Raw genomic sequence first — 27,296 nt, forward strand, 5'->3', positions numbered from 1 at the left:
TAGAACAATCATTTGTCACAGAATTATGAGAGATTGTTCAAACTTGTGTGACGCCAAAATCTCTTTCAAACCTGACAATCATCTCTCAAGTCAGGGCTTCCTTGTAGGTTATGTGCTTCCCTTAAAACTCAGCAAGATGCTCATTTGAAAGTAAAAGAAGGAGACGCCTTAACATCCAATTTCCCAACATTTCATCATCGTGTCTCAATAATTATGCAGGGTTATTAGCTCAAGTATTTGTCCTTGGCATTCTTAATGCCAGTTGACATTTATTATGAACAGTAATGGTATTAGAGATCTTTGATTTGCCGTTTGCGGCGGTAAGTGTGGTTTGGTGTTTTCTGCAGTGCAACAGCTCCCTCTCTTGATAATTTATGATATGATTACATCACCATGGAGGAGCGTGCTGTATTGAAGTGTGGGGATACTGGTGAAATACAGTATATCCTGGAACTCAAAACTGCTAAAATAAACTAAGCTGAGCTCTCAACGACAAAACCAAAATGGATAAATGCAAATCTAAACACTTGTATTACTAAGTTCCTGCATGAGGAGTTGACAATGTAAATGTGTGTTGGAACCTCTGCACTAAAAATCCCTTCTGCTGTTTCCACTCTCTGTATTATGTTGTACTTCACTGCACTGAATGCACAATATCCACATATCATTCACCAATGTTTACCCATGATCTTAAACCATCTGTTTATCTGTGTCTCTATAACTTTTGTAATGTGTCTGGATTTAAAAGGGGTTAAACACTTTTTTTCTGGTGTGATTTAAAAACAAAACCCAACAAAAACCTAGAAGGAACTGTTTTGTGATGATTAATATAGATTAATAGATCATTGATTACAATGTGCAATATATTTCTTGGGATTCAATTTAAAGAGGAACTGAAGATCTTCTTTCAAAGTGATATGTTTTATTATAATTAGGTCTAAAAGTGTTAAAATTTCAGCTAAACATTTAGCACTATTCAAATGACTTGTGAGTAGTGTGACCTTTACCATTGTTAAGTTGTATGGTAACATAAAGTCCTTTGACCCTTTCATCCAGGTCAGGCTTGGAAACCTACCATGTGACGTTGACTTGCTGTCAATGTTTAGATCATGGTGTGTTTTTAAACTGTGGTTAGTAAACTTTGGGTGGCTACTAGACTGTCTCACAGATATAGAGTTTAAGATTGGGCAAAATTGAGCTACCCTCAGGAGAATAATCTTATGATGCACATTTGCAACACATTATATGCAGTTATTTTTATCACTATTCATGGCTCATGATTCCACAGCCATGACACTAAGCTTTTGAATTAATAGGACAGATATAAATTGAGACATACTGTAAATTCTACATGCTTGGTTGTGCAGTAATATTATACTTTGAACAGGTGAACTTAGGGGAAAGCTATTATCATGTATTGATCTCCATTATACGATCTGACAGCAGGAGATGCAGATAAACAGAGACTTGGAGAAGGAGATTAATCTCCACACAATCTGAGATACAGATTGAGCAAAACATATATATGTATGTATATATATGTACATATATATGTATATATATATATATATATATATATATATACATATATATATGTATATATATGTATATATATATATATATGTATATATATTCACGTGAAGAGTTCTAGTTATTTTCAAAATATACAACAATTACACACCTTTATCTTTTTTATTTTGAGGAATATATATATATATATATATATATATATATATATATATATATATATATACGTATATATACATATATATATACATATATATACATATGTATATATATATATATACATATGTATATATATGTATATATATATGTATATATACGTATATATATACATACATATGTATATATACATATATATATGTATATATATATATACATATATATATGTATATATATACATATATATATGTATATATATATATACATATATATATATATATATTCCTCAAAATAAAAAAGATAAAGGTGTGTAATTGTTGTGTATTTTGAAAATAACTAGAACTCTTCACGTGAAAACATCAGCCAGTATTTTGTATTCATCAAAATCTAACCAAACAACAGAGAGGAGGTTGGGGAGACCTTGAAATTATTTTGAGGGCAAACATTGAAAAATCAAAGGCAAGCAAAGACAGTTGGTCCTCAGTCTGTCGAGTTATATCTGCGAACATGCTCTTGATTTAAAAAGTTGGTGCTGCAATAAGAAGAACACAGAGGTTAATGACGACTTCAAAGATGCTTCCAAGTCCGTTTAGTCAAAGAATCAGTTTAGTTTACTCAAAGCAGAACAAGAGAAATCAAAACCCGCCCGCTGAGGGGCCACATTCAGCTCTACACATGGATTTGAACATGCAGAGAAGACTGAAGTCACATTTTATTGATAGTTTTGCATGCTATACAAAATTATGATAAAAACAAACATTTGGCCCCAAAATCATGTCATAATTACAATTACTAATTATTGTCATTGTGATAAAATTAGTAATGTTTCAACTTGTATGAGCAGAAAAACAAATTATGAACCTAAATATTTTAATCAAAGTCACATTAGTGAAATTCTGTTAAAATGAAGTTTCCCGAATGTTGCACATAGGACTCAGAATGCTGGTTTGAATGACCCTAGTGTCAGTCAGCCATAATTTGCTGTTACTTATGTGTTATTCTAATGCTTGTGTTGTGAAGGTTAAGATCATCTACATGACCCAAAAGGCATCCTATCCTAGAAAATACAGAACAGACAGTGATGTTGACATATATTATTGTATAAATCAAATAAAACATTCGCTCAGTCAGCATGCACAGAAATAAAAACAAAATCATAATAATAACTGTAGTCACCAGAGTGCACTGGTTTAGGCATGATTCTATCAACACAAATAATAGCTTCAGAAAGTTCACAAAAATCTACAGCTATATGAAATATCAATATGATATATTTTCTGTAATTCACAATTCTGTAAACTTTCCTATAATGCGTAGCACGACTTCTAAGACAAGCAAATGACTTTGGTGTTCTGTAGCTACAGGCTCAATAAAAAAAGAAAGTGTCCAAATATATTATTCACCAAAAAGTTGGATTTCGTTCCTGTACTTCAAACTCAATGTCACAGTAGTCTTCTTCCCTTAAGAGTAAGAATATTTTAAGACCACCCACGAAGGAAAGACACAGGAACAAGGTTACATTTATGTATCGTAACAACTTCCATTTGAGTGGCTATAAAGTGAAATATAAACCCCAAAATATACTGTACTGTATGTGATGGCACTGATAAGAAAAGTCATTGTATAGATGTAAACTAACCTGCAGGCTTATTTGCTCGAAATGTTACTTTTACATTTAATTGTACAGACATACACAGAACGTTTCAAAAAAACTAGTATAACAAAGCAGTACAACAAAGGCTCAGCACTTGCTACAGCTCAGCCAAGTCTATGAAAATTCTTGATCGGTTAAGAATGTGGAGAATGTGCAGTGCATTCCAGTTTCTGAACAAGTCCTCCCCAGTGGGCAGGCATGTCCACTAATGATAGAAACAATGGCTTATGGGCAAGGCTATGTCTGTGTCTCCTTCTGAGAAATATGGAAAGCTGAGTTAAAGAAGAAAAAAGAAAACATGACTCTCGAAGGATGTGTCCTTGATCCGTTGTTTTGTTTGTCCACTCTTCTCCGCCGCTCTTTCATTTGTTTCCCATGCTGTCGTGAGACAAAACGCTCAAGGCAATTTCACCACCACCACGCAGGCGCCTGCCCTGCCAATGTTGAGAGGGACCTCCTGTAGGAGGACAGAGGGTTAACATGCAGCCTCTCATCTGAGGCGCTCTTCAAAAATAATTCCATTTTACTTCATGCAGATAAGAGGGTTACAGAGGGAAGATTGAAAAAACATAGCAAGCTATAAAATATTGATAGCATTCAGTGACTTCGGCAGATTTATCCTCCCAAAGGGTGTAAACGGGAACCCTGATGTTAAAACCAGTTCTGGCAAAAACAAGCTGCAATTCCATTGAACAGTTTAACCATTTTGAATGTCAAAAGATCCCTATTTTGTATGTGTCTCTAAAACAATACTAATAGCTGTGATAAACTATTGGTTGATGTGATTACCTCAGTCCACTCATTGTTCTGCGCATCGTAGGACTCGACAGTGCTCAGATATGACTGGCCATCGTATCCACCCACAGCATAAAGCCTGTCACCCAGAAGGCAAACTCCCACTGCGTCCCGGGGAACGCTGAGGGACGACACAGTGGTCCAGGTGTCCGTCTTTGGGTCATACCTGTAATACAATATTTGGACTATTCATGCATTATGGATTTTATGCTTAAAAAAAAATGTAAATGAACCAATCAACATGAATCTCAAGAGGACAACCGTGTCCCATCCCAACTTAATGAGACACCCTGATGTCTCCCCTCTTTAATCACAGATGTCTGCATGGTAACTTCTTTCAACACACACAGGGAGCCAGATTGAAACTAAAAGCAAACATTTTTCTTGGACAGCAGCTGGCGGCTCCTCGATCCACCGAGAGCTGGACTCAAGAGTGAAGCAAGATGTTGTTGACTCCTTTTTTATCTTCTTTTTTTTCCCACCATGTTGACCGCTAAGATGAGGACAATGAAGTCACACTTGATGATTTTCTTTCAGTGTTTTCTGGATAATGAAGTAATTTTAAAATTCATAAATGTAATAATGTGCTCATGTTAAGTTTAAAATACCTCTGCATTTTCCAATCAGTTTTAACCTCTTAGTGTTCCTGTAAAATTTGACGAAAAACGTCTATCCAGGTATACCCAAAGTAAATTGCAAGCTGTACTTGAACTATTTAGAGTAAATGCATGATCTTGGTCTCTTTTGAAAGGTAACACTCTGAAGCTTTTTTCACTCAATAGCCAGAATCACTTTAAGTGCTGCTGACACTGAGTTATATAAGTTTGAACACACTAAAGTATAAGGTTTTTATTTCCACCTGAACATTTCTTTGCAAATAGATGCCTGTAGATCACTATAAATGGGATTTATGAACTGGAAAACACAATTGAACCATAGCCTGAAGCCTCATTTAGTCTAAGTAAAAAGCAGATAAGTCTAAAAATGAAAAAACAACCTAGACATTTCATTAGAAAAACATGTGTAAAATATTAATTTTCTGTGATATTCATGATATATATATATATATATATATATACTATATACTAGGCCTATAGTCTTGCAAACGTATAGAGGTACTCTTCATATTTACTACCAGTATTGCTGACATAGAGAAAATGAAGTATAAATGCATTGTCATGATAATTCAATGCCAAACTGAGGCTCTATCAGCAGCTGTCTCTTCTCATCAAACTGAAGCCTGTTGTGATTATTTGAAGCTCCTATTGGTTCAATTGAGGATTCATAAGATATGTTAGATTTCAGCGGTCATTTTGATACCGAGTTTGTAGCTGTGCTCTCATGCAAAGTTGCTTTTTTTCTAAAAATAAAACGTTAATCTTTCATATCTTCCAGCTGATATGAAATGATGCAATGCCAGTTCGTGGATATTTATGGATGTAATCACATGTTTTGGACTAAATCATTCATGGGATTTTTTTTTATTGGACCTTTACGACATAACAACACCGTTTTTGTTGGAATGTTATGGATTTATAGATCAATATGAGGCATCATCGGTGAGTTGCCTGGCTTTTGCTATCGTTTGTTTGTTTGTTGTTGTCTGACAAAAGTCTTGTTTGTAGCTGCTGTGGTGGTCTGATCTTGAAATGGATTGCACAGCTCATATCATAGGTTTCCAGAAACATGTGGCACTCATACCGAACTCGTACCGAACTATAAATAGGGGGTACAGTGTACACTAGAATGTCCAGTAAAGGACGCCCGCGGGACGGCAGAACGTTAAGAGTTAAGCAAATAAGTTTAAGGTTTTTAAAGTACTTTAATAATACTAATTTAAAAACTGAAATACTGTCTGATATTGGACACTGCTACAATATTATAATCGACTGTAAAATGCAAAATATAAATGACTCAAAATGCTTTGAGTGAGTAAAATCGTTGTTTTAAAGAACACTTTATTGCTGTCTCATTGACTAAACACTGGAGGGTAATTACTATTATTTGAGAACATTTTGAAAAGTAAATGGAAGTTAAAATAAAACGTTGAATGGTAAAAGAAACATAAATCAAGAAGGTATTTGGAGCAGTGAATTATTACTGGAGAGGCTCTACTGGGAGTCACATCAGATTCAGGATATGACGGCCACTAGATGGCGCCAGAGAGTATGAAATAATAAACATTGTGGAAACTATGATCTCTTCAATTGAGTATTGTGGTACAATACAGACATGTCTCGAAATGCAGGAACAGGGTGGGGATCATGAGTTTGTCTTCCTTTTGTTCTTACAGCCTCGGCCCAACCCACGTCTGAATTCAACTGCAATACAAAACCTCTTATGAATCATTTGCAAGCTTGTGTGTTTTCTCCAGAGAAGAAGCTTTTACCGACCTTTCAACACAATCGGAGAGTCTAGAGCAGTGGTTGGAAGCTGGGGCGTCGTGGCCGCCTACAGCATACAGGAAGTTGTTGTACGTCGCCACGCCCACTCCTCCTCGCCTCTTGGCCATGGGAGTACACATGCTCCACTTGTTGGTGTGCGGATCGAAGCACTCCATTGACCTCAGACACGAACTGCCGTCTCGACCACCTACTGCAAACAGTCTAAGAAATGAAACAAAATGAGTTCAAAATCTCTAACATCTGACATGTGCATACAGTCCTAGCGGATGAAGATGTATTTATATTGTAGGAGTTCAGTTATGGAACAACGCTAAAATGGATGTAAGAACGGTCAACTCATTTTTGGTTTTCAAAAGGATTATTTATAAAACAATTTTTGAGGGTTACAACTGTGAATGAAATGTATATGGAAGATGTATATATATATAGATAGATAGATATAGATATAGATATATGAATATATATATATATATATGTATATGTATATATGTGTATATATATATATATATATATAGATATATGTGTATATATAGATATATATATATATATATATATATATATATATATATATATATATATATATATATATATATATATATATATATGTATATGTATGTATATACATATATATACCGAAGTTTCCCTCAGGATAGCTGGCGCTCAGAGTCTCACAGTATGTTAGACTCCTTGGTCCGTGTTTCAAGACGGGTCGGGTGGGCTTACATATACATACGTATGTATATATTTTTTTTTTCTTTATTTCGAGTTGATTATCTGATTTAATTGATGATAATAATTTAGGATAGGACAGGGTTCTTACGGTCATGGAAAACGTGGCCTGTACAAGTTCTTGAAAAAAATAAAATCCCAAAAGTTTTGCAAAAGTCATGGAAATGTGTTATATGCATGTGTGCATGTCGTTCATTTACGCTGAGTTTGAAATAATTAATATGCTTTTAAAAGAAAGACACTCAAAATATAAGCAGGCATGCATACAGGCATCTATATAAATGTTTATTATTTTAATCAAACTATTGTCTCTCATTCATTTGTGTCATTTAAGGTATACTGTATGCTTTGGTCAGAATGTGTATGAACCCTGATAGGAATATATAAGCATGCTTTTCAGTCTTTCTGTTTTGTATATTCTATAGAATATTGTATTGTATTGTATTGTAATGATTGACTCAATAAAACACACCAACAAACAAGACCTGAAGGGAGTAGCTCACATCAGTTGTCAGATGGTTGTAAACAATTATGATAGAAGAGTGATAATGTGACAGAGTTTGAAGATTCAGCAGCGAGCAGTGGATAGCATTAAAAAGCTCCTACCTTCTCTCCCAGAAAAATCACGTCGGTGTTTTAAGTGTTTGTAGCTCACAGGCCCGACAGAAAGTAGACACAAGGGATACAGTTTCCTTGTTGTCTATTTTTGACCTAGATGCAGAAATAACTCTGCATTGCTTTTAATACTGAATACTGGAAGTAGCCGAGCAGCAAGCGTGTTCTTCCTTCGGCACACAAACTTATTTAAATAAAGCTGAGAGACGGTCTGTTTTTTGCTTAATTTACTATCAAAACGTGGTGTTAGGCATTAATACATACAAATATCCAAAGTGTTTCGCTTTTATAGAGTCTAAATTACTGAATAAATTACCACACTGCTGTGAGCTGCCGACTACTGCAGCCACCGTGTAGTTTATCTCACACAGACCACAAAGGTTGATTCAGCATTCAAGAAGCATAATGTTGTATAACTACTACTGCACCACTGCTGCACATCAGCTTTTCCTGGACTTGTGCACGTAAGTTAAACAATCATACCCGTGTTATTATTGCATGCTCTATTCTAAGTTGCATATTACATTAGTTCTGTTTTGAAGAGACGGGCTGAAACATGTGTACCAATGCAAAGACTTGTTGTACTGTAAGGTCATTTTAACACTGTAATATATATATATATATATATTTTCTACATTGAAATTTGTTTTATGGTAAACTGTCTCCTTAGTCTCTCGCCAGTGAACTCAACCTCAGGGCCCATGATATTTCAAAGTAGAAAAAGGACAACACTACATTTTGCCTCAAATTATTATTATTATTACATTGTTAACATTATTATGTTAACAAGTCTGTAGGTTTGAAAAAGCAACTTACTTTCCATTGAGCGCTGTGACTCCCATGGTGCTCCGTGGTGTCGACATACTGGCCACATAGTTCCACTGGCGGGCCTGCGGGTCCCAGCGTTCCACTGTGTTGAGGTAGCTCCAGCCATCGTGGCCTCCCACAGCATACATGGGGCCCTCCAGCACAGCAATACCTACACAAATGGAAACAAGATATTTAGGTGGGAGTTATTGGCAGGAATGGGAGCCCTCATATTTACATAGGGAGCATGTCCTCTTCACAGAGGCTGCTGTGTTGCACTGCCCTGTTTCTACAGAAGCCCAGAACAGACACACCACACACTCTGGCTATCAGATGGACTTTTGCGTTTTAGGTCACCTGACGGTGACCGTAGTTCTGTAATGCTTTGAAAAGGAGGAGGCGAGCGAAGAGGTATTTATTTGGATGCATTCTGCAAACACACGGCTATGATTATTCTAAATCTGCATTTGGGTCCTTCCTGTCCGTTCAGCTCCCTGCACAGTGACATTAGTCCTTGTGCTTCATACTTGTGTATTAATATGTGTATGTGTTTAAGTTGATCATGAACAATCAATGAAACTGAATGACATTTCCAAATCAAACCCTTGTTCTCTTGAAACCGTTCTTAGAGAGAGCTGATGCAGAGGTATGCTTTTCATGTTCGAGCTGGGCAGGGTGAGTCATACTGACCAAATCTATCCAGAAAACAGGAAGACTATAAAACTGCATTGTTAGTCCTCATTCACAAGTCGCAGAGGAAAGCGGTTTTCCCTAGCAACATAGCAGAGGATGTTTTACCACAATGGATTTATATATTACCACCCTTATTTCCTTTGGTGAGAGTTCCATTATTTGGACGGAACATGAGGGCAAGACTGCATTCAGAGAACATTGAATGCCATAAACACTGTCTGACAGAAACAATTCTCGTCGTGAGACTTCCTTTTATTACTGACTGGTGGCTTTGGAATGAAGAAATACTTTTTTCTTGTCTTCACCCCTAATGCACACAGCAGGAAATGGTTGGGCAGGGGCGTTGATAGACACTAAGCTCAAATATATTCAGACTCAAAATATGCACGCCACAGCAGCAAGAGATATTGGCTACGGGAAAGATCAAAGACAACACGGGTAATCTGTACAGTGTGATCTCCTGGGCTGGCTGATACCTCTGACCACACTGGGTGAGCGACCTGAATGCTTTGACAAGATCTCACTGTTCTGTTACCCAGACCTGTTTCAACTGTGAATCAAAATGCTTCTGATATGTGATTTATTGGGCAGGGAAGGGAAAGGAAGCGAAGGGCCAGCACCACCTGCCAAGCTTTGATAGGGGAATGGGAAAATATCAAAGGTACATCTCAAAAAGAAATGTATGATTTTTTTATTTCCCATCACTTTAGCTGTTAACCTCCTGAGCATTCACCCTGCAGTTTTTGGTATTTCATAACACCAGCAAGCTAGAACCTCAATCCTTGAAATAGTTGTTAGAATGTGTTTTCACAGATCCACTGAAAACATGCTAATAAAAGGTAGTTACCTCGGCTGTGGCAACCGACAAAGTCTCAATTGTCCCACCATCACAATTTTATAATGAATCAAAAATATGTTGTCTGTCTGGCCCTCTCTTGGCGCATTTTCTCCACAGTGATGTGCAGCGACCGGCTCTATTGTAGCTCAAAAAGACAAAGTAGCTCGCCCCACCCCGCTGTGTCCTCTCTTCCTGCGGCGTGTTAACCAGGGCACACTGGTTGAAGCCGGTTAAAGCGGACCTCAATTTAACTACTTTTTACAATTCATAATTAAAAGTTGGTTTATAATTTTTCTTTTAGAATCTGAAAAGTAGTCTAAATAATAAATATAGTGATGTTAAAAGTACAATATTTCCCTCTGAGATGAAGTGGACTAGAAAACAAAGTCACATAACATGCAAATACCCAAGTAAAGCGTCAGTGTGTTACCTTCTTGTTCATCAAATAAGTGAAGCTACATTTGCCTCACGAGACACACTCACCAAGGCCATGTCTGTGTGTTGACATGGGAGGCATTGTCGACCAAATTTTACTGATCGGATTATAGCACTCCACCATGTTGGATGTCTTGAGTCCATCTCTCCCTCCGACCACATACAGCTTGTTGTCTATTACTGCGACACCAAACTGCAGCCGCCGTCCGTTCATGACTCCAACCTGGACCCAAGTGTTAGTCCGCAGTTCGTACTTCTCTATAGTGGTGGAGCCTGAAACCACAGACGCACAAAGTCACAATTGAAATATACGGTCTTGCGGTTAATTCATAACCCCTGTATATATGCGTGTGGTCCAAACCTTTGGTAGCATCCATCCCTCCTACAGCATAAAGTGAGCCCACAGTGGACTTTCTAGGTTTGGTTCTTGGGCTCTGAAACATGGGACGCCTCTCAGGCAGAAGATGGTACTTCATGGCCTCCATCAGCAGCTTTTGGCATTCCAGGTCATCGGAGAACATCTTGTTGTTTTCCAGATCGGCGAGGAGCTACATTTCAAGGGATCACTTTAATAAGCTGCATTGTAAGAAATAATGTATTCAAGATATAATGTGTAGAAAAAGTGCCACATGTTTCTACAAATCACCTTTAAAGACATATAATGAAATGCCTGTTAATCTAAAGCCAGGTTAGTCTCATGTAGAATGACTTATGTATGATTAAATGTAAGAGTGAGGGCAGTTTAAAAACAATATAAACACAAGTAACACAACACCCTGTAGATAAATAGATCTTCAGTTGTTGGAACAGCAATACTTTAATCATATGGTTTATGTTAAGTGCAGGAAATCAGTATTTTCATGAAGCTATTTGTAGCTACAGTAGTCATATTGTGTATCTGACTGGATAATAGCTCACCAATTCTTTTGGAAAATACCCACTTATGAGTCTTAAAGATCGTACCATTATATAATATTGAGCCTCATACTACTGATCGAAGTAGTAGCTTTTAAAAGAGAACATGTTTTTAATGACATTCAATATATCACCACATGTTTTATTTTCATGAATTAAGTTTTTTTTAACAATTGATCTTAGTATACATGCAAGTAATGTCAGGGGGTGGGCACTAGTCTGCTCATCTTTTCAATTTTAACTAAACTAAAGTATCGGTTTTGACAAATACAGTGATTTATTTCTGTTTATGTGAACCACGACCAACAATATCTCCCGACCCAATAGATGAGATAACTTGTGTTTCTGATCATATGTTCCATATAATTTGTATTCATAAAAACAATAATTTTATTGATGTTTGCAGACAGCAATGTTATGCATAGTTGTTATTTTTCCTGTATGTATTCACCGAATATGAAGTAAAAAATAGAGCACACAAATTAGTGTGTACAAAATTTGTTTTGGAGATCTGTAAGTAAAAATTAAGCTACAAAAAATTAAAAAAGGGAGATATTTTCATATTTAGATCTGCCACAAATTCATATCTGGATATGTTTTTTTCTTTCTTTGGTTTATTTGATAAGGGATAGTGCATATAAATAAAAACATTTCTGTAAATGCGCCAGGGTCAGCTAAGAGGCTATTTTTCATCTGTAGTCCCGAGAGGCAGATGTTACAATTTAGGTAGACATCGCACAGTTGTAAAACGATGCTTATTCTCAGAAATACAGCATTCATAAAACATGAGTTGCAGTGCTGTATTTTAAACAATGATAATTCAAACATAAGTAAGCATAGTCTGACAATGCATATAAAAATGAATGCGTATCTGTCATGCTGTCAGTTTGATTTACCACTCAGAGGGGAATTTTTTTTTCTTCAGCCATGAACATAAACAAAGTGATTATTGACAATGCAGTAGTTCATTGCTTTTCTGTGCTCAATTGCAAGACTGAGGTTGAACAAGGTGGTTCTCTTGCAGTAAATGTGTGGTACTTAAACAATTGGTTGATTCATTGATTGGATCGTCTTTCAAGCTGAAATGCTAAATATAACATTTTGAACAACAAAAAAGTGCATTTTATATCCTGGATCTTATCCAGGCAAAAGCACAGAATATATGATCCTGATCATACCGTTTTCTTACCATCTCTACCCCTTTACCCGCTATCTCACCTGTGGAGGAAGAAGAGGCAGGCGGATGAAGGCGAGAAGCACCCCAAGGTCCTGTTGTCGATGCTGGATGTCGTGCCGCACCCACATCATCAAAGCCTGGAAGATGGTCTCCTCATCGGGGACGTTGATGTCATCGCTGGAAAGCAGTTTAACAATCTCAGCCGTGGGGAGCAACAGGAACTCCTGGTTCTGAATGACCTCCAGGAAGTGTTCCTGGAATGCAGAGGAGACGGGTAGGAGGAGATAATCATCAGTCATTAGCTGAGGAGTACGCTTGGTGTGTGTGTGGCTGTGTTTCTATATGAGGATGGCACAAGGACAGAGAGGTAAAGGACAATGAGTTCAAATGGATAGAGAATGACAATTTATTAGGTATTTATTGACAATGTATTATATAACTAATTGTAAAAATACTCTCTTACAGTACATGTTGAATGAACAGATGAAATAGTTTCACTTAACATCAATGAACTGCAGGCTACAAATCAATCTGACATAAAGTATCTCTCTTGCTTCTGATTGTACACCATTAAACCAATATTAAATGCTTAATGAGAAACAGAGAAGCACTTCACACCAACATTACCATCACACCAATACAGTGTCCAGCTCTATGTTTTTGTGGAAGCATTTCTCTATTGTCTTTCTTAAGATTGATCATCCATTTACTGGCCAGAAGCCCAGGCGATATTACAGCACTGCATGGCTACCTTTTCAAGGACATTGTCTCTGGGCAGTTCCATTAGAAACAATGCTACACCCTCTTGCCTCTACAGTAAATTATATTCAACATTAAAACACACAAAGGACATACGGAGCACTCCTTGGCTATAATCACGCCCTGGTTCCTTCATCAAAAACGCAGCTGAGCATTAATTATTAAGCTGCTTAAAAAACTGAGACTGGATGCTCAACAATTAAGAAAAACAAGCAGGCTATTGATCATCAACTTGCCACAAATTACAGAGTCTCTGTCCAATCTATTATGAGAGTGAGTTTTCAGAGCTCGACACTGGCATCCTTAATGAAGTGAGGGACATCTATTGATCTGTTGTGGTAGCACTGAGGGAGGAATGCCATCCAACTCTTTGACGTTGCTTTAGACCAATTATTTGTAATTACCAGTCCCGAACAGCTGACAACAAAACTGAAAGCTCAACCGAGTTTGCTTTACATGCATTTAAAAGGATGGGTTTTTAGATGCTGGCAAACTCATTGGTGGGTAAACTGCTTGGAAAACAAGATCAGCGGGAGAGGATACTAATTGATTTAACTACTGCAAAAGAGTAATTGCGTAATAACAGTGTTTTCTGAGGAGGAGGAACACTGATGTTAATGGGAGTGAAGCTGAGAGAATTACTTTTTAAGAACATGTTGATTACCATGCATTTGGCAGAGGCTGGCAAAGACAGATTGCTATGTTTTGCAATTTCTTTTCATTTGGATTCATTGATAAAAAAAAAGAAGAAATTCTGTAGTATTCATTATTATTTCTGACAGGAGCAGACTAAATATAGTTGTATTGCTGTAAAGAAATACTGTCATCCCAAACAATAAAACAATACATGTTTTCATCTACTGCAACATAAAAGGGCAACTCTTTCATAAAGGAAAAGGATGTTGGGGGCGGATCTCAGGCCTTGCTCAAACAGGAAAAGCAAGCTTATCAAAACACAACTTGCTCCACTCACAAACCAGAGGACGGACTTTGTGGGAGCCCACAGCTCTCGCTGCTCATTACTGAAGCGATTGAACAGGAAGTTGAACCTCTTGTGCAGTTTGATGATTAGATTAACCTACTGGCCCTGGATGGATCTATGTAAACAGACTAAGCAGATGTTCTCTCGGAGATAAAGTCTGCCTCATGCTGTCACTTGTGCGTGACCAAACAAGACATTATCTGACAAATATGTGCATGAATCTTAATCAAATGCAAATATGTCTTGCATAAATATATAGAAGCCACAGTCTGGCAGTGCACTAATCAATGTGAAGCAACGTGGTATCTCGTACTGACAGCCACAAAACCAAAGTGAGAGCATGAAACTATTACATTTCTATTTCACTGAAATTAGATAATATAAATAACCAAGACACTGACAGTTCACACCTGTACAGGTTATTTGAATTAAATAGCCTCAAAACAGAGGACAGACATACATATTGAAATGTATTATATACAGTATACCAAGTGTGTGTGTGTGTGTATATTTATATATATATATATATATATATATATATATATATATATATATATATATATATATATATATATATATATATATATATATACATATATAGTACACTGCATTCACAAAACATTGGTTATTACACAGGTTATATTGAAAATACTAATCAAAAAAGGCTTAGATCACATGCAGCAGAGTAAATGTTATTCACTGTGTGGGCTGCCTTTCAGTACACGTAGTGTTAATTAAACCACATTTTAAAATACTTGTGTTACTGTTTCATTACCACAGCTCCCCTTGTGTATTCATGCAATGAAGAGTCACTTGAGAGTGTGATCTCTTCTTCCAAAATGAATAATTTAGCCCACCCCTGCCATGTAAATGTGGTATAGCGCTAATCGCCCTCCTACCATGGTGTAGTTATGAGCCACATTGAGCAGGTCCACGCAGCCTTGGGCGTCTGCAAAGGAGCGTATTCCCAGGCAATTGGAAGGATGCAGCTGTTTCATCAAGAAGTTACAGCAAACCTGGATGACTTGTGAAAGCTGGAGGAGGCAAGCGACCGCCAATAAACTCTCAATGGTCTCCTCTTTCAGCTCAAGGACGCCTGCAATGTCAGGACAACCAAAACATATTTTTACGTCACAACTGGAGCTAACCATAATGTTAAAAACAGCGGTGGGAGAAGTATTGCAATCGAACATACTGGTTAATCATCATTCTGTAATTTTACCCTATTTTAAAATTTTAACACTGTGGATATGGATTTTCCCAACAGCGCTTCTCAAAAGGGATTAGTGTTGCAGAATAAAGCACCGCTATGTTTAAGTGTTGCCCAGTCAGTCAGCCCAGGGATGAATTGCCTTATTGATCCATTTTAATCATGCTGGATTTCAGAAATCTCATAACTACTTACAAGAGCTAGTGAATGTCTTTACAAGCACTCACCGGTGTAGGCAAAATGAACCAGGGATCTGAGGGCCTCTGGATCGACTCCCTCCATCTTGATCTCCTCCTGCTTTGCCTCTCTCACGTCGCTGGTGAACATAGCAGCAAAGTAGTCCGACACGGCACTCAGGACCAGTCTGTCATCAAGAAAACGCAGTGAATTAATGCTCTTGTACCGCACATGAGTTTGCATGTCTACGGGAAGTCTATATGCTAATTATTTTGAGTGGTTAGTGAATAAATCCTTAGTCTGTGTCTCCTCAAATGTAGTTTTGCATCATCAAGAAAGAAGAAAAGGGCCGAACATTGTAGTATGTATATTGTATCACATTGTATTATTGGTTGAATAATTTAATGTGGTACTGTTCCCACACATTCGCTGTCAATCTACTTTGTCAGTGTATGATAAATTAAATTACCCCACATACTCCGTGTTGCAAATAGCTACACTGGTCAGACTTGTAATTTTGTAAAAATATTTTGTATAGCTCACACAAAACAGGGGTTGATTCATGTTGGAAAGGAGAACATGTGGCGACACAAGGAACTGAGATTTAGTGACACAGTCCAAGAGTCTAATCCCATATTTCCATAATGTTGTGGTGTCTGTATATATATATATATATATATATATATATATATATATATATATATATATATATATATATATATATATACTTATTATGTCATGTTTAATTCATTTTTTCACACCATCCCTGATTTACTTGGTTGTGTCCTATGAACAAATACAAAGCCACATTGAATCAGGCCGACTATGTCAGTGACTGATACTTCTTTCTCTCTCTGTGGAGAATTCTGGGTTCTGTTTCGTGACTCTATCTGAATGAACTAACAACATATGCTGGCAGGCAGACATAAACAAGCGCATGCACTCAGCGAATGTGATGCAGCGAACGTGATGCCTCTCTGCATTCAGGAGATTTCCTGTCATGCCATTCAGCCGAGGGCTGGAAGCCCAAATATTGACACCACCATGTGTGTTAGATCACCGTGCTCTTCCACGTTGCAAATGTAATGTGGAAATGAGGAAGGGCAGAAGTGTAATTAGATCACAGCAATGTGCATTATTTAGATGCAAACCAGTGAACATGGAGTTTGCATATCTTTTCTGTCACCTGAAAATCAGGACAATCTTGCTTTGCATTTCAAAGATTATTTGATTATTCCTCAGATGGACTGCGATGTATTTAACAGTTTGTATTTAAGAATACAAACTGCTGTCTTGACCAAAGACTGAACACTTGCATCAACAACAAAATGAAGGGAAGCTTCTGTATCGCCTAAATCAAACCGATGCAGGTGTAATTAATGGAATCAAGGAGGACACGACCACCAACCTGTGAGCGGGTATCTTATGATCCCCTGCTATTAAGAGGACATCACACAGCTGCTTGTGCTGGAGGTAGGTCTCCATCTTCCGGAAAGTCTGTTCCGCATGATTTGTGGCCTGGAAAAACTCATCAGAGGAGTTGGTGTTCATTCTGGAGAAGTTGTTCAGAGCCAACCTGTGGATGAGAGGAGAGATGTATAGACAAAAGCAATAGACCCTGTCTGTGTGTCATCTTTGCATTCCGTACTATCTGAACATTTGGCTATTGTACCAGGAGCCATTTGTCCTTTAGAACATTGCATGAAGTCTTCTCTCAATAACCCGAGAAGGTTTTGTTGCATTAAGCCCATCGTTTGTTTTGGATATCGACATGTGTAAGAAAAAGTGAACCTTAACAAATAACTTCACTTGATGGGGACTTCACAGAATGCAGACAAACAACAACAACATTGGACCCTTCAGGTAAAATAAACAGACATGTTATCGAGGGAAACTAATTGATTAAGTTAATTAATTAAGTGAATTAATACATTTTACCCACTGTTACTTCTCCCAGTCTACTATCATAAGTATGAAATCATTTTTAAAAAATTAAACGCTGGACACAGCAAGATAAGAAATGATTTATGACACAAAAGAGCTTATTCGGACACATGGCAGTCCTGACTCCTTTATTCCCTGCGGTGTTTCTGCATCTTTCTTGCTGCTCTAAGCTGAAATTAAAACTGTTATGGACTAAACTCCGTACATAAGTCGATAACTAAATGATGCAGTCTAATGGGACAAGCAAGCACCACAATCAACAGCTTCCCAGACAGAATTCCCCTGTGTGTCTTTATGTGTTTATGCCTTGGTGTCTTTTATTGTGTGCATCTGCATATCTGTGTGTGCACGTGGGTTTTCCAAAGACAGGGACTTAACAAGTGAACAAGCCTGTTCCTTGCAGCATTGTGGCGAGGCTGAGTCCCTGTCCCCATGGGCTGCTAGATTACATGTTGTTCTACAGGCACCCAAGTAATCCCTCAGACTCGTGGAAAATAATGCAGCCCAAACTATTTTGTGTCCTTCACAGAGAAAGTCCACTCATTGACATTTAGAGTTGTTTGTTCCGCTACATAAACAGACCCAAGACACCTCTCAGAGGGAATTTACTGTCATCTCACAGTCCTGCAGCTGTGTAAAGACTGATTGTGCTCAAGAAAAAAAAAGTCACAGTTATTTAAGTCAACACTTTATGTCCCCACTCAATACCAGTCATACGCTGATATGAGAGCTGCATAAACTAGGAAAGTTACAGATTTGTCAATACAAATGAACTGAAAACCTTGTCATGCTTGGCAGCACACTACTGGCACATACCAAGATTGATAACACAAGAGGGGTGGATGGGGTCTTATCAATGTCCTGATTAACACACTATTGAAAAGTTTTCAGCAGAGTGTGTGACTTTCTCCTTTTTGATTACCAAAAGCAACAACATTTTCCTTCTGGGAATTGTTTATATCGCCCTCTAGTCACTGCATCGTCCTATAGTCTAATCTTTATGGGGAGACTTTATGCTAAATGCGAGAGTAATTTATTGCCCTGTCACGATTATTCCCCACTGACTCTGGAGTCTTGGAGAGGAACACCAAACAAGACTGAATACGCAATAGGGCCGTAAAACTGAGATGCATTGCCTTTCTATTGGCTCCAAGGCATGCTGTAAGGATTTTTCATGCCTACCAATCTCTCCGACACTAATTGCTTTGGTATCACATTCTAGGGAGCAGTAAATTTCTCTGTGGGGTATATTTCGCTTATAGTAGAGGGTTGGATCATCAGAAGTATAGCCCAATTTTATTGAGGCACTAAAGCCCCAGAACACCTTGCTCCAGAGAAACTGCTGTAGGGACATTGCTGTACATTGCATATTACTAAGCAATTTAAAGAGAGTCACAGACTCTAACAGGCTATAGATTTCTTGTTTCAATGAACTTACTCGCATTCCTAGAACAACGAGAAGGTAAACTAGTCAATATGAAAGAATACAATCCGACCTTATCATACACACATGACGTTTACTTTAGTGAGCAAAGTCTTTTTATTTGCTCCTCACACCTTCCCAAAGATATCACAACACAATGGGAATGATCGGGTCTGAGAAAAGACACTGCATATTCAACAACTCTAACAAGCTGTTCAGGTGAAGCAGAAACTGTGTTTTTGGAGCCTGTTTTAAGGATGTGCTATAGAATCTCCAAATGCTATATTTTGAGCACAAGATACAGTGCTAATACAAAAAGATACTAATTGACAATAATACAGAGGAGGTATTTAGAATATCAACATGTCATGTTTAATATTATTTTGTCCACTGTAATCAGTCTGACTTGTTACTGTGAGGAAACTGCCAACCTAAATGAAGGGCCAGATGATTCAAGATGTGCTTTCGTCAGTCAGGATTAGCCCCTATCTATAAAGGTTATGAGTCAGACATGTTGCTGAAAATCTCAGTCTTATCCCAACTAGTGTCAACTCCATCCCTCTACAAATGGGAAAGTCGTGCCTGCCTGGGCCAAATGGGAAATGTCTTTTTCAAAATGGATTATAACAGCCATTTGGCCCAGAAGGCTGCTGAGTAGCTTGGGTTGGGTTGAGAATCCAACAACTCCTACAAAGCCTCATGCAGCATGTGCCACGTCTATATATTCCATGAGATCTTTATGCCGCTGTGCTTTGACAGTCGGTATTGCTGTCATTCTGCTTTGTGTTGAGAGAAATATATACACTGATTGTAATAACTTGATCCCAGCAGTGAGGTTGGGATGATAACTCTATGCAGAAATAGATTTTGCTCTCCGCTCTTTACTCTCAACAAGGCTTCGCAGAAGACATTCTTCTTCTGATACCAATGTTATACCGGTCATCCTTTATATTGATAATGATGGATGAAATGGAGGCGCATACAGGAACCATGTCTTTTGGAATCTGCTCTAAATGTGGCCAGCAAGCACTATATGTTAGAGAGTGCAGGAGAAAATTGCCACATGCAGAAATGAAAAATCGCTTCCTTATAGCTTTTCCAAAACCGTGCACGTCGTAAAGAAGAAGTGATGGTGTGCATGTCAGCAGAATGTCTACGAACAGCTAATGAACATCTCAGGTGGCATACCAATTCCCTTATTTGAATATTAATAAACTGTATCCAGAGAAGAAATCATGACAGTGAAAATGAAAAACCAGCAGTTAAAATATCTGTTCGTTTAATAATGAAATTCTCCATAACTGACTTGCACACTTAAGTGAAATATCTGCTTCGAGCCACTGAGGAATAATGTGCCAGGAGATGAATGAATTTCAAAACAGCATTTTTTCCTGTTGTTACGCACAGCATATTAATACTGGAATTGCCTTGGAAATGTATAGTACATTTGAATGGTATTGACATGCAAATCTTAATTCCAAATTGCGATTTTTGGTCCTTGTCCATAGATTAACTGTGATTACAATGCTGAGCGTGTGTGTGTGTGTGTGTGTGTGTGTGTGTGTGTGTGTGTGTGTGTGTGTGATGGCACCCTGTAAGTGAAAAAATTGCAGATTTTAGCAGAACGCTCGTCACTGCCTTGCTGATGGCAGGTTAACTTGCATTGTGTATGAGACTGTTATCATTGTTGGATTGCCCGTAATTAATCAGCATCTAATTTTAGTGGGTAAACAAAGTAACCCACATAATTAAAGGGTTGCACATGGTCTACTGCAGGGGTGTCAAGCATACGGCCCGGTTCTGGCCCGCCAGGGGGTCCAGCTCAGCCTGCCGGATAATTGTTAAAAAGAAAATATATATATATATATATATATATATATATATATATATATATATATATATATATATATATATATATAAACATATATATATACGTATATATATATAAATATATATATATATATGTATATATATATGTGTATATATATATATATATATATATATATACACATATATATGTATATATATATACATATATATATATATATATATAAATATATATATATATGTGACAGGCTTTTGCCAACATTAGCCTAACGAGAATATTGTGACGGATAGGATTTCCGATCTTTCAGCAGATTTGGATAGCCAAAAGAAGCATAAAGTAAAGTAATTTGTAGCATTTTCAGTTGCAATCGATGAGAGCACTGACATTACAGATGTTGCTCAACTAACCGTATTCATTCGTGGTGTTGATTCGATTTTGGCAGTCACCAAGGAGTTCCTTGAGTTGATACCCATGACAGACACCACTACAGCGAATTACATTGTTAGCGCTCTCGTTGAAGTGCTGGACCGGGTCGGAGTGGCCTGGACCCGTGCTGTCAGTGTGGCTACAGACGGATCACCATCAATGATTAGGAGAAAAAAAGGCGAATGGAGGATAACGTTTTTGGACATTCCACTGTATTTTTCACCGCGAGGCATTTTATTGCAAGTCGTTAAAAATAGATCACGTCATGAAAGTGGCGTCACAAACGCGCCACAAAGCGAGGGAATCTGCAGAGGAGAGCCCAGGCAGATAAACAGTGGGCTGATGTCTGAATTTTTGGTCTTTATTTTTCTAATTTATTGTAGAAAGACCTTAAAATAGGGTTTATCATCAAAAAACCTCCACAAATGAGTTAAACATAGAGAAATATTCTCATTGTGTATGAGTTATTATTATTATGACTGGTTTGGCCCACTTGAGATCAAAATGGGCAGTATGTGGCCCCTTAACTAAAATTAGTTTGACACCCATGGTCTACTGTATATATTAGATTTGTATAGATCCAGATATTTAGATCCTTTGTGCATTTGCAATTTAGATTGGTGGATACCCTAAAACAGTTAGTTTAGTTGATTTAGTACTTGATTACAGTTGTCCATGACTCTGTGATTCATTTTCTGTGCAAATTACAGAATGCCTTAGAAAGTGTTGAAGGAAGTCATGGCCCCTAATAATAGTGTCCATGAGAAATTCATAGAAAGCTGTTTCAGGGATTATTTCCTTTGAATTAGATCCATTTGGGGGTAAAAATGACTGATCTGCATTTTAGCAGAAATGAGAAATGTGTCCAGCATTCTTCTGTATCTCTGTTTACTGCCTTCTGCAAAAGCAAAAGATGGGTCTACAGAAAACTCTGGCTTGATGTTTAGCTTCCATCAGAGGTGGCCTTGTTGTGAACAGAATGCTGATTTGGCGAAGTTAAAGAACGCTCAGAATCAATCATTTGAGAAATACAAAATCTTTACACCGCTGAGGATGATATTTTGAGATTTTAACAGATATACTGCATCTTGCAATTTACAGGCTCTTAAAGACACCTCCGCTGGATGTGTCACAACCAGACCAAGACCCTATAAGCCTTGTGGTGTTATGAGACATCCAGCAAATATCTGAATTACTGCTGTTGACAGTGTGAGAGGTGGTGGTATTTCTTCTCCAAGGCGGTGGAAAGGGGATTGAGATATCATTCAAAGTAACAGCCCGCTGACTCAAGCCTCTGTTAGTGTTCATGTGGGAGAGGTCAGGGTTTCCATTCCATTCAGGTTAACGCCTGTCATATATTCTCTGCCAATGATGGGGAGAGGTTATTGGATGAGAGTCATGAGGACACAACAAATATATGGTATAGAGATTACTATAGAGCATTAGGAGCAAAGGTGAAAAACAACATGTTATCTGCTACTTATTTTACTATGTTTGACAACTCTAACTCTAACTCTAATGAGAATAATTATACCGGCATAATCCACAACATAAATGTGCTTGATTTATCTTTAGTAGTTTATGGCATCGAAGCAGATTTTTAGAATGTGCTACAAAACCTAATTAGCTCCATTAAATACAACAATCAAATGGTTTCATTAACTCAATGTTAATGTTTCCAAGAACCTTCATGCCATATACATACCTGTGAACCAATGCGAAGATTTGGATTGACCCATAAGCATAATAATATCAAACATAATTTTTTAAGGTCAAGCTGAATCCTAAATATATATATATATATATATATATATATATATATATATATATATATATATATATATATATATATATATATATGTTCACATTGTTTATTCCATCCAAAAAGATACCACCACAAGTTAGGAGTAGCTGTTTTCATTGACTTTGTCAGTTAGTTCAGTTTGACCGTAATCTTTAATAATAATAACAAAAGTGAGAAGCCAAACAAATGAACAAATTAAATAAGATGATTTCTTATAGACATTGTGTGAATTAAACTAATTGCTGAGGGGCACGTACCACAAAATGACTGACATATTTTACAACTACAGAAGAACGGCTAACACTTGTATTTTTCACAGCCAGCAGAACTCATTTCTTCCTTCAGCCTAAGGGATTGTGACAAATAATGTGTCAAGGATTTATGATGTGAGACATAATAGGGCCACCCAGCTGGTGGAGTAAATGAATGTGCATATCTCAGTGGCATCCACACATCTGCATAGCCGCCGAAGAACATGCAAGCCATGAGTCATGCAGTCACTGGTCTAGTTTACTGTGCAACTTTGTACATCTACTGTACAGATGCAGCACATTCCAGCTATTTAAGCCACTGCAATATAAGAAAACACAAATTCCAGGATTTAATAATTATGGAAAAGAGTTGCTGACATTATATATATATATATATATATATATATATATATATATATATATATATATATATATATATATATATATAAAATATATATATATATATATATATATATAAAATATATATATATATATATATTATATTTATATGAAATGAAGAAGTGGCTGTCAATATTTTTAAAGATATACTGTTATTTAGAAGAATGGGTGATTTAAAGTCTTTGTACATTGTTAACAGTTTGGGTTGCAGAAAAAATTCAAACAATTAAAATACTGTCTAAAACAACAACTGATTATCAAATTCATAGATGTATATCACTACAACCAAGTACAGCTGAGGCAAGGCTATCATGTATGATCCACCTGAGCAGGACCATTTAATATGTCAGTATCGTTGTCAAAATATAATAGGTATAAGTTTACAAAGCTAACATGAAGTCAAGGTGCCCCTTGAGAATCGGAGAGTTACACATTTTAACTGGGAGGCACATCTTTTATGCATGTACTTTTCACATTTAGGGACCCCAAAACATGAACATTGCCAATTATACCAACATGAAGAGCAGAACGTTGAGCTGATTCCAAAACTGGATCTTAACTCAGAATAATTCATGTTCTGTTCAGGGAACTCGACAGTCCACTGCCCGTGGTATTCATTTAATCCACATTGACACATTTTTGGCTGCAGACAGAGAATATGTATTTAGAATTACCTGCCTTATCACAGTGAGCTTTATAAAACAAAAAGACAGGTTCACTTCCATTGTTCATTTCATCACCAGGTGCAATGAACAAAAGCACCCAGGAATGCTTAAGGACCAATCACCTTCGAATGTCACAGACAAGATAAAAGGGAGACTTGGTCTTTTCATCCTTGATGTGAGGTGCTTTTAGTGTTGTGCCAGACAGTGCGCGTGCGCGCACACACACACACACACACACACACACACAGCTCTAACCTGTTAGAAGAAGATGTAGCAATACAGGGAAGATGGGGGGGCAACACAACCTGGAAATGCAGGTGGTGGAATTTATAGCAAGAAAAACATATATGACCCCGAGAGTTTGGCATCAGGATTTTTTTAAATATGTAAGGAGAAAATAAATTTAAAAACATGTGCTAGCCTCTAGCTATGGTAGCTTTTGGCTTATAAAGTGGTTGTCGTGGCAGTCTAGATAATTCATGTGATTTCCCTGCTTCTTCCTCTTTTTATACGACTAGTATGATGTAGTGTCTCTTTCCCGCAATCCAGTTTTAACTATATGGAATAATGCAATAGTGTAATGTGTAAAAACAAATTACGCTGAATGAATCAGGCAAAATCATTCAATGCATGTAATCTGGACTAAAGCATACACAAGGCAGCAGAGAAAGCCTTGGCTTTTGGTCCAATGAATAATTAAAAGGACGCTTTATTGGTTTATCCTGCCTACCATGCTGTGGACAAGGAGAGCATTTCATCCCTAGGTGAGCCATGGTGGCAGCTGCCGAGCCACAGTAAACTGGAAAATAATAGTTTAATTTAAGATTAATAAAGGATCTGGAAGTGCATATATTTAACTTAAAATACTGTAGACATATGCTTCATATACATATGTATTTAGTCTCAGAAATGTTGAAAACATATTTTAAGTGTAGCTGTATTTCCTGATTACAACAAAACAGTCTTACTTTTTGAACCTGAGGTGCTGCCTCAGCCATCAGACTTTCTCATTAGATTCAGATTATATGAAGAAGCTATACTTTCACTATGAAATGTGAGGGAACCATGTCGTCCCAAAATAGCATCCCATATTCTGGTTCCCGCTAACTGAGCACTGATGCGGCACCACATATTAAATCTGTGTTTCCTAAGAATGTCTCCTAACAGTCATACCTCTCTCTGGCCTCCATCTCTGCAGGTTCCACTGTGCTGCTTTCTACATCTTCCTGGCCAGTAATGGCGTCCTCTTTTCTTGGGGTGTTGGGTGAGGAGCTGCTCTTTGAAGATTCCTGGTTGACCTGGAGACCCTGAATGGTGTTCTGCGGATGGTGCCATGATTGTTGACCTGCTCTGACATAGACAGGTGTGGGCCCTGGCGTCGGAGCCAAGATGCTGTGGACCGGGCTGTTAGTCTTCCGTAGTCCTCCAACACCTCTTTCCCGTGAGTGACTCTTCAGCCGGCCCTGGACAGCTGTTCCTCTGTGATCCAGGCCATCCTGCTGGATGTAGCCTCCCACCCCGCCACCACCACCTCCTCCACCGCCAGCTGAACCTTGGGATGAATGGCTGAACCAGCGCCAGCGGAGCCTGAGGATCTGCTTCACGTCAAATTCCTTCTTCCCCGACACAGACATCCTCCTCTGGGTTGGAGACGAAGGCAATGGTACGTTGAGTCCCCAAAAACATGGAGAGCAGAGAAGAGGAGCACCTGGATTTCAGTCCTCACTTACTATTATGTGCCTCTTCTCTTCCGTTATTGTCTCACTACTATCATGTCCACCCCCTCCTCCTTCTGTTTCTCCTCCGTTGTTCTTTTAGTGGAGATGGAAAGCCGTCCTCCGCAGCTTTTGTTCCTGTGCCTGAGATTACTACCCTCCCTCCAACTCTCCCTCTCTGTCTCTCTCTCGCTCTCGCTCTCTTTGCCTCATGTGCTGCTGCTGTTTCTGTTTGCTGCTGCTGCTGTGCCGCTGGAGCTGAGTTAATGCACATGCATGATCCACACTCCCTCCCCTTCGTCTCCCCTGTTTTCGCTTTCTCTCTCTCTCATTCTCTGCTTGTCTCTCCTCTGCGCGCACACACACACACACACACACACACACACACACACACACACACACACACACACACACACACACACACACACACACACACACACACACACACACACACACACACACACACATGAAATAAAATAAGAAAATCTCCCAAGCCCTGCCCAGTCCCCTCTGCTGCTGTACAGTGTGGCCCTGTTTGTGTTAGTGTGTGTGTCTGATATAAGGCTCCTAGGGGAGGGGGTATCATAGAGGCAGGATGATGAGGTCACACCAAATGAAAGTAAATTATTGCTTGCTCAAGGAGGGAAAGAAGAAGACTACCACAAACACTGTACTATCAGGACTATAACTGTAGTAGGAGCTTGTAATCCCTTAATGTATGGAGATACACAAGCATGCTCATCTATAAACAGAAAAGCAGGATCCATTAATAACAGTCTCATAAATAACCCAACACATCAACATGCAAGTGAAATGTATCTTACACAAACACACATCTGAGCAGTCTGCTATTCTCACATCAAACAGAATCCAATGGGGTACTGTCTTAGTGTACGTAGCCATGCAGAAAAAATATTCTCCTTCAGTCACTGTCTTGAAAACCCCCTGCGATTACAAGTGAAAAACT

At 38.0% G+C, this 27,296-nt stretch overlaps 1 protein-coding gene across 2 annotated transcripts; it reads right to left on the reverse strand.

Annotated features, from left to right (window-relative positions):
• Nucleotides 1–3,734: 3,734 nt before the first annotated feature.
• klhl4 (kelch-like family member 4) lies at nt 3,735–26,248 on the reverse strand (the record flags this gene model as incomplete). Of its 2 annotated transcripts, none has more annotated exons than XM_079228946.1 (11): nt 3,735–3,794; nt 4,127–4,298; nt 6,526–6,738; nt 8,698–8,860; nt 10,703–10,927; nt 11,016–11,202; nt 12,788–13,000; nt 15,387–15,583; nt 15,925–16,061; nt 17,283–17,426; nt 25,788–26,248. In XM_079228946.1, the coding sequence occupies 11 exons, from the start codon at nt 26,246–26,248 to the stop codon at nt 3,735–3,737; spliced, it is 2,172 nt and encodes a 723-aa protein (XP_079085072.1). The 2 variants fall into 2 exon arrangements, with proteins under 2 accessions (XP_079085072.1, XP_079085071.1); XM_079228945.1 differs by having other exon boundaries at nt 17,283–17,450.
• Nucleotides 26,249–27,296: the final 1,048 nt, after the last annotated feature.

Source organism: Taurulus bubalis, assembly GCF_910589615.1.
Source record: "Taurulus bubalis genome assembly, chromosome: 13".
Taxonomy (NCBI): Eukaryota; Metazoa; Chordata; class Actinopteri; order Perciformes; family Cottidae; genus Taurulus; species Taurulus bubalis.